The 9,076-nt window shown below is 46.9% G+C and overlaps 1 protein-coding gene across 1 annotated transcript in view; it reads left to right on the top strand.

Moving 5' to 3' along the window:
- The window catches only part of TADA3 (transcriptional adaptor 3), a 10,746-nt gene extending 9,229 nt beyond the window's left edge, over window positions 1–1,517 (top strand). The window contains exon 9 of the mRNA XM_018576118.1: window positions 1,245–1,517. Coding sequence (XP_018431620.1) covers window positions 1,245–1,437 — 193 coding nt within the window. The 3' untranslated portion in view covers window positions 1,438–1,517. The remainder of the gene's footprint in view (window positions 1–1,244) is intronic.
- Window positions 1,518–9,076: the final 7,559 nt, after the last annotated feature.

Raw genomic sequence — 9,076 nt, forward strand, 5'->3', positions numbered from 1 at the left:
CGTGATGATGTCATGGGGGGGGGGGTCACCCGGTCCCCGCTCTGGGTGACACTTGGCCTCAGGACGACACCTGTCTCTGTTTACAGTATTTTTGCATGTGTGGCTACAAAAGGAGATATTCAGAATGATTTGTGGACACCAGCAACCAGGAAATCAATGTAAATACAGATTGAAGATCTATTTCTGGGTCAGGCAGATTCTGGACCACAGGCTGCAGGGGTGTGGAAATTTTGGAAAAAACTACTTGTCCAAGGACTAAAGTGGGGGCCGAATCTACTTGTCCTTCATGACAATCTACTTGTCCTGATACAAAAAAAATTATTTTAACCAAAACCGTGTTTAGCAGTGCTAAGAAGCGCTTCTCATTGGTCAGTGCCGTCAGGTGACCGCGTTGACCAACGAGTGCTTGCAATTTGCGAGCGAAATTCAGAATACATGGAACAGGTACAGATAGTACACCCGTACTTGTGGAGGGGGAAGGACCGTTCGCCGAAAGGTAAGTATAGTGGGAGGGAGATTTGTGCGGGTAATTACAAATTACTTGGGAAAGTGAATTTACCCTTTAGGGTGGGTGCAGACCTGCGGATTCCTGGGACGTGCGATCGTGTGCGGTAGCCACCGCATGTAAGGGATAGCTTTTGGAGGTGACAGGTTCTCTTTATTGAACCTGTCACCTCCAACACAGGAGTTATAGCACAGCACTGAGCTAGAACTCCTGTGACAGAAACGAGCAGCGGCCGCCAGCGACAGAGTGAGGTGACAGAGCCTGTCACTGCTCCACGCCCCCGCTCCGGCCCCGCTCTCGGCGCTCCACGCCCCCCGCTCGCAGCGCCGCTCTTGCCGGTCCACGCCCCCGCTCGCTGCGCCGCTCTCGCCGCTCGTCAAACCAGCCCTGCTACTTGTCCGTAGCAGGGCTAAAACAGTGAAAAAACTACTTGCCCGACGCCCGGAACTACATTTGCGCTGTGGTGAGAGTCTGACAGTGGCTCATGGGATTTGTAGTTGCACCACAGCTGGAGAGCTGGACTTTGACTACCTGTATTCTATTGCAATGCATTCACGAGGATTACATGGACATAGGATTGTAAAGATAAAGGGTGAAAGATGTTAAAATGGGATGCTGGTGCTTTAACTCCCCCCAGTAGAGTTCTCGGCAACCTTGCTACTCCTTTATTTTTTCTTCTGGCCCCCAAATGGCCCATCCCCTCCGGGTGCTCTTCTAACCAGATCTTTTAACTTTTCAGGTTAGCAAAGGAGGAGATGAACAAGCAAGAGCTGAGGCAAAGGGTGCGCATGGCCGACAACGAAGTCATGGAAGCCTTCCGAAAAATAATGGCGGCCCGGCAGAAGAAGAGAACCCCGACCAAGAAGGAGAAGGACCAGGCTTGGAAAGCTCTGAAGGAAAGGGAGAGCATCTTAAAACTGCTCGACGGATGAACCCGTGTCAATGAAAGGACTCCATTTTGTCAGTGCGGCGTCTTAGGTCGTTTTAGGCCTAACCCGCTCCTATGTGTCCCCGAACAACTCCAATCCGAAACCCCACAGGAGAAGACTGTAGAGTGGTCTCAGATGACTGCATGCTTTCATGTGTGGTCATGATATGGACTGTCCAGAACCGACTAATTCCAGCGCTCGGCTGCCTGATCCATGTGGCCAGTGAACAGCGGGATCGGGACTATCGCCAGCCCAGTTGCATTCTGCCTGTGTGATCGTGATTTCTGTGTTACTCGTTTCTAGTACTTGTTCTGTGTTCTTGTGTCTCTAGAAAGACTTTTTCTCTTTCTTATTCTTTTGACTGTTTCAATATTGTGTTCACGGCTGGTTGTTTTTTGTTTTTTTTAATGATGAAATGTACGTGAAAATATTTTCCAGGAGATGTTAAAATAAAAATATGACACTCATCAGAAAGAAGCTTCCACATCTTCAGTCTTATAAACTTTGCTGTGACATTGCGGAACCTGGAAAGTAAAGTGCAAGTTCAACCAACACTTTCTGTTTGGGTTCGGATAGAGTGAGGAAGGATTGGAACCCCTGCTGCTTTCCGGGGTTCCATTAGAGAGATTTATTGTCACACTATCAACATTGTCAGCAAAAAGGAAGTGAGGAAGAGTCTGACACAGACAGCAATACAAATTGGCAAGGGTTTGAAACCTTCAGTGCACTAGTAAAAGAAGAAAATAAATGTATACAATAATGACCCGTTCACCTGCTTCCTGATTGGCCCGGGAAGCTTGCTAAATGCTGATTGGCTGGAATGCAAATAGCTGGTCAAATAGCATGAAGCCGGCTTCCATGAAACCGGGGAGAGGGTAATGACCCGCTCCCGGGGATTCCTGATTGGCCGGCATCACCGCATCCCGGCTTCTTGATTTGCTGTTTGGCCGGCTCCATACTGATTGGCTGGGAAGCCGGCAACACAGCCAATCAGCATGGAGCCGGCTTCCCAGCCAAACGGAAAAACCCGGGAGCGGGTTGATACTCACTCCCCGGTTCCCCGATTGGCCAGGAACCTGGCTCCATGCTGATTGGCTGTGATGCTGGCTTCCCGGCCAATCAGCATGGAGCAGGCCAAATAGCATGGTGCTGGCTTCCTGGCCAATCGGGGAGTGGGTAATGACCCGCACCCGGGTTTTCTGATTGGCTGGGAAGCCAGCTCCATGCTGATTGGCTGTGGTGCCGGCTTCCCAGCCAATCAGCATGGAGCCGGCCAAACAGCAATCAAGAAGCCGGGCTGCGGGTAATGACACCGAAAAACTGGTATTTGTGCATCCCTATTAATAAATGAGGGGAAATCTCATTAGGGATTCCCGGACACCAGTGGAAACCCAAAAGAGGTTCTTCTCCAATCAATCTACAAAAAAATCAAACTCCAGCCCCCCAACTACAAATCCCATCATGCATCAGCCTTTAGGGGTCATGTCTGTGGCTGACCCTGCTCTATATAATTGATCCAATCATTTTTGCAATTTAAAGCTGAACTCCAGGCAAAAAGATGGTCTAAATACAAGAGCCATGTGTATTCTTTCTGAAATCTTGGCAAGCTTTGTGTGTTTCTTCCAGATCTGTGCAGTAATCCAGTGTGAGACTTGGAGCTTCCTGTAATAAAGACCGGTCATTGCTGCTCTCTTTCCTTGTGCAGGGTGACTGGTCTTGTCTCCGCCCCCTTCTGTAATAAAGACCGCTCACTGCTGTTCTCTCTCCTTGTGCAGGGTCTAGTCTTCTCCTCCCTCCTATAGTTTTTTGCAGGCAGCCTGTAGTGTAACAAAAACAATAAATCTAATGCAGCCACCACAGATAAGGACTGTTAAGCTGCAATAAATACTTTTTGAGTGCAGTTGGGTTTTAACGTAACATTAAACTTTCCAATGTTTTTTTTCAATAATGCATCCAGATCGGACAAATAAACATCACACATGCAAAGCATTTCTTTACATTTTTGACCAAGCACTTAGTCGTCATGTTTCTGAGCAACTCCAACTCTCTCAGCTCCGCTTCCCTGAACTTGCTTTTGAGTACAGGAAGTTCAGTACGGGAGGTTTGACAAGCTCCCGTGTGGAGAGAAACGTGTGAGGTGGCTCTTGCCTGTACCATGATACAATCTACAGCTCTGGCTCTATATGGATAAGCTATTTATCTGCTCCAGAATTCATGAATCCCTATACTGAAAAGCGATATACAGGTACAGCTTTCACCTGTCGCATTATACTGTATATATTAGGGATGCACCGATATATCGGCCGCCGAAACATATCGGCCGCAAATGGCATTATGGCATAATGCCGAAAGTGCTATTTTCCTGCCGATACATCCCTGCTTTCTTTCCTCCCCGCTGGGCGCTGCTCTGTGTGTCAGTGGGGAGGAGAGAAACTGTGATAGCCGAGCGCTGCGAGAAGAGAGAGCTGTGAGAGGCCGGCGTCTCTCCTCCCACACCGCTCAGCCTCCGATCACAGTCCGGCAGAGCGGTGTGGGGGATGGAGACAGTCCGCGCTGTCACAGGAGGCTGAGCTCTCCTCCCGACACCGCTCGCTCAGCCTCCTGCGACAGCGTGTCGGAGAGGAGAGCGAGAGCAAATACTCAGTGATCGCTAAGTGTTTGTAGATAATTGAGGACAGTGTGCGTGTATCCTCAATTATGAATGAATGGGAAGTGATCTACATCACTTCCTGTTCAACGTGCACCTCTAGTATATATATTTAATCATCCTACTTAGAGCGGTCCAACTGCAAGGGAAAAGAGCCATCCAAAAACAGGATATCAGGGCCAGTGCTCAGGGGACCCGCTGATTCTGCAAGAAATGAAAACTTTTAAACCTCCAAGAAGCAGCGTCCATTGTAAGTGATTTCATCAGCATCTGAAATCGCTGAAAATCCCTTTGGCTTTACTATCACTTTAAAGAGGAAGTTGGTGTACAGATATTGCTATTCCCGCATTGGACACTAGATGGTGCACTTTGCTCACCGACACATTGTGGTATAAACTTTACACCAGCAAAAGAGCCGATAATAAGCATCAGCGCTGCAGATTTTGGTATTCGCTAGGGATGTACAGATACTTTTCGAGTACCAGTGCAGATACTTGGCATTTTCATGAGAACTACCAGGGTTGCAGCTGGGACCGGGCTCTGGCGCTCCACCACTGTCCTGAAATCATTAGTCTGTATTGTTTTAGAAAAACTGTCACATGACAATAAACAAAAATGTATCAGTACTCGTACTTGTAAGTACTCGGCAAGTACCAGTACTCGTACTCGCAAAACTGGTATCTGTACATCACTTTATTTATATTTATAAAAACAAAATCGTACATTAAAACAGAGATGTACAAATCCCAGGAGCTCCGTGTGCTCCTTACACATGGCAGCTGCCTCCTAATTTTTGAATTTTTCTCTAGTCTAGTCTTGGAGCTCAAAAGTATCGGTACTTGTACTTGTACCGAGTACTGTACTTGGTATCTGTGCAACCCTAGTATTCGCAGTAAATTATTTTTCTTGGAGTCCATTAAGGGACACAGGTTCTGCCCCATTCATTTTTGGCCTTAAAGTGACACTAAACTCAGGAGTTAAATCTTAAAAATACATTTAAAAGAGAACTATGGGGTTAAGGCTTTTCCCCATAGTTCTCCTTAGGGTAACGGGAGGGCACAAACTAGCGTCCTCCCGTCACCCTAAGCTCAGTATACCGCGAGCTGTAGCTCACGGTACACTGAGACGCCACAGTATACCGCCAGCTACTGCTAGCGGTATACTGAGACGCCGCAGCTGAAGCGGATCCCGACAATTATGTCTGGATCCGCACAGCTGCGTGACTGACAGCTGGCTCTGCCTATCTAGAGGCAGAGCCAGCTGTACCCGCCCCCTCCCCCCTCCGATCCGCCAGTCAGCGCTGGAGGATCGGAGCGGGGAGGGGGGAATCCGGCCCCTCCCCTGTCACGGCAGAGAGTTGTGACAGGATCGAGAAGTGAGTGAACGCCGGTATGTGTTCGCTCACTTCCCAATCTACTGAGCCGACCTGAGCCGACCTTGTCACAGGTCGGCTAGAACTATGAGGTGAGTGAAAAGCACTCACCTCATAGTTCTCCTTTAAGTACCCTAACTATGAACATAAATGTATCTTATTTGTGTATCACTCGGCTGTAGATCCTCAAATCATCTCTGAATTGGTGCTGACACTGTCCTTCCTTCTAGAGGGTGGCTACTTTTGTTCCCTATGGTCCCTGTGTGAGTTGTAATGTCACCTCTCCAAGCTCGCTCCTATGATGGACTACAATCTCAATACGAATTAGTAAATAAACCTGAGATTGTAGTCCATCATGGAGAGTGAGCTGGGAGCGGTGACTACTTTAAAACAGCTTTTCTTACTCTCTGTGTAATAAATCAGTTTGCACACAGAGAGGGGCAGAGAGGGCTGGGCATAGGTGGAGTTCTGCAGTCCAGCTGGGAAGAACTAAGGCCGGGCTGACAACACTATTTGGGATTTCAGTGCAGCTGAAGCAGAGTTGGCAGCTCATAACGGGAACTTAGGAGCTCACTGGATTTCTGGCAGCTCAAACATCTTTGTATGTGTTTTAATGGGATACAACATTGGGGAAATGTGCGTGTATTGCAGAGATGTACATTTTCTTTTCCCCAGATATACAGTTTGAAGGTGAACTCCAGACACACAACTAAATACATATATGAGAGTTGTTTTACCTGCAAAAGTATTGGAGTATTTCCTTCCATCCCGCCCTGATATTTACATAGCTCTGCCACACAGCATAACCCTGTCTAACAGGAACGGGGGCCTGATCTGTATCTGCTACAGTTTCACTTTCACTTACAGAACTGCGGTCATTTGCATCTTTTTTGATCTCTCTGGAATTCAGAAGAGATTAGCACAGGGGTGGGCAATCTCCGGCCCTCCAGCTGTTGTGGAACTACAAGTCCCATGAGGCATTGCAAGATTCTCACTATAGTCCAGATGAGGGTAGTACCCTGATATCGGTATGGTATAGTCCAGAAGAGTTAATTTCCCTAATATAGTCATAGTATAGTCCAGATTATGTCAGTGCTCATATATGGGCATAGTAAAGTCCAGATGAGGTCAGTACCCTTATATGGGCACAGTATAGTCTAAATTAGGTCAGTAACCTTATATGGGCTTAGTATAGTCCAGATGAGGTCAGTAACCTTATATGGGCATAGTATAGTCCAGATGAGGTCAGTAACCTTATATGGGCATAGTATAGTCCAGATGAGGTCAGTAACCTTATATGGGCATAGTATAGTCCAGATGAGGTCAGTAACCTTATATGGGCATAGTATAGTCCAGAGGAGGTCAGTGCCATTATATGGGCATAGTATAGTCCAGAGGAGGTCAGTGCCATTATATGGGCATAGGTATAGTCCAGATTATGTCAGCCCCCTTATATGGCCATAGTATAGTCCAGATTATGTCAGTCCACCTATATGGGCATAGGTATAGTCCAGATTTTGGCAGTACCCTTATACAGGCATAGTATAGTTCAGATGAGGTCAGTGCCCTTATATGGGCATAGGTATAGTCCAGATTATGCCAGTCCCCTTATACAGGCATAGTATAGTTCAGATGAGGTCAGTAACCTTATATGGGCATAGTATAGTTCAGATGAGATCAGTGCCCTTATATGGGCATAGCTATAGTCCAGATTATGTCAGTCCCCTTATATGGGCAGATTATAGTCCAGATTATGTCACTCCCCTTATATGGGCATAGTATAGTCCAGATTTTGCCAGTCCCTTTATACAGGCATAGTATAGTTCAGATGAGGTCAGTAACCTTATATGGGCATAGTATAGTTCAGATGAGATCAGTGCCCTTATATGGGCATAGCTATAGTCCAGATTATGTCAGTCCCCTTATATGGGCAGATTATAGTCCAGATTATGTCACTCCCCTTATATGGGCATAGTATAGTCCAGATTTTGCCAGTCCCTTTATACAGGCATAGTATAGTCTAGATGAGGTCAGTGCCCTTATATGGGCATAGTACAGTCCAGATTATGTCACTCCCCTTATATGGGCATAGTATAGTCCAGATTTTGCCAGTCCCTTTATACAGGCATAGTATAGTCTAGATGAGGTCAGTGCCCTTATATGGGCATAGTACAGTCCAGATTATGTCACTCCCCTTATATGGGCATAGTATGGTCCAGATTCTGGCAGTCCCCTTATATGGGCATAGTATAGTCCAGAGGAGGTCAGTGACCTTATATGGGCATGGTATAGTCCAGATTATGTTAGTCCCCTTATATGGGCAAAGTATAGTCCAGATTATGTTAGTCCCCTTATATGGTCATGGTATAGTCCAGATTATGTTAGTCCCCTTATATGGGCATGGTATAGTCCAGATGAGGACTGAAGTGGATTGCTTCACCCTGATTATCAATCGCTCTCGACTCTCTGTACAAACCCTGGGCCATTATGAGACGCTGAGTGACTGGGAGTCATTTGCTGTATACGGGCATTTAAAAAAAAAAAATATATCAGGGATCAGTGGATGGTGTGAGCAGCCGAGGGCTCTCCAGGCCCAAAGTCCTCCATTATATATATATTGTGTTGTCAGTGCGTGGAGAAATATTTACAAAAAGCCGAAACTTCTGCAGAATGATAAATATTCAAGGCTGTTAGGAGACGAGTATAAACACGCACTAAGACTTCTCCGGACCACAGCTGTGGCAGCTAATAGCTAATAAAACGACATCACATCTGTGCAAACACATGCCTTGAGGTATTACAAAAGCCCACGGCGAGAGCCATTACACTAAATGGCATTCCCGGGAATGAGCGCTTGTTCACACCAAATGCGGAGCAGATGCAGAGTTACAGAACAGATCAGAAAATGCGTCCAATGTATCCCAAAGGTATTTTGGGCTCTAGTTCACACCGCAGCGTTCAGTTCCAGAGCATGTAGAAAAACTGCAGCATGCCCTATTTTTTCTGCTCTGGAACGCACCAAAATGTATGAAAACACATCAAAAACGCACGCAAACGCAGTATGCTAATAGGAGGAGAGAGCAGAGTGACCAAGAAATTAGGTCATCAATCTGCTGCTTATCCTTTCAAATTCCAGGAGGAGTGCCGCCCCCATAACTACATCTCCCTTCAGCCTTTTCCCTGCACACAGGTTGTGGGCAGGCTCTTGGTAGTCAAGGCAGCTGCAATGTAAATCATTGTATGCACACGGAGAGGGACAGATAGGGGTGGAGATAGGGGGAATGCTGCAGTGAAAGTTCCCTAATCTGGCCTGGCTTCCACCTCTTGAAATCGCTGTACAGCAGAGCTCAGCCTGGGGTGGGAGAAGTCGCACAAGGAGCCAATCGGTTTCAAGAGCATGCTGATAGGGAGAGAAGGCAGAGAGACCAAGAGAAGAGCTCATTCATCTGTTACTTCTCTTTTCAATTCCCAGGCTGGGGGCAGGGACAGGACCTGTATGTGTTATAAAACTGCATCATCAGGTCTCCTGCCCTGCCAGACAAGGCTGTGCTGTGTGGCAGAGCTGTGCAAATCTCAGGGCCAGATGGACAGCATTACAAATCCTTTGGCATACATGTGTATTT

The sequence above is a fragment of the Nanorana parkeri genome, unplaced genomic scaffold (assembly GCF_000935625.1).
Source record: "Nanorana parkeri isolate BGI_ZX_2015 unplaced genomic scaffold, ASM93562v1 scaffold56, whole genome shotgun sequence".
NCBI classification, from domain to species: Eukaryota; Metazoa; Chordata; class Amphibia; order Anura; family Dicroglossidae; genus Nanorana; species Nanorana parkeri.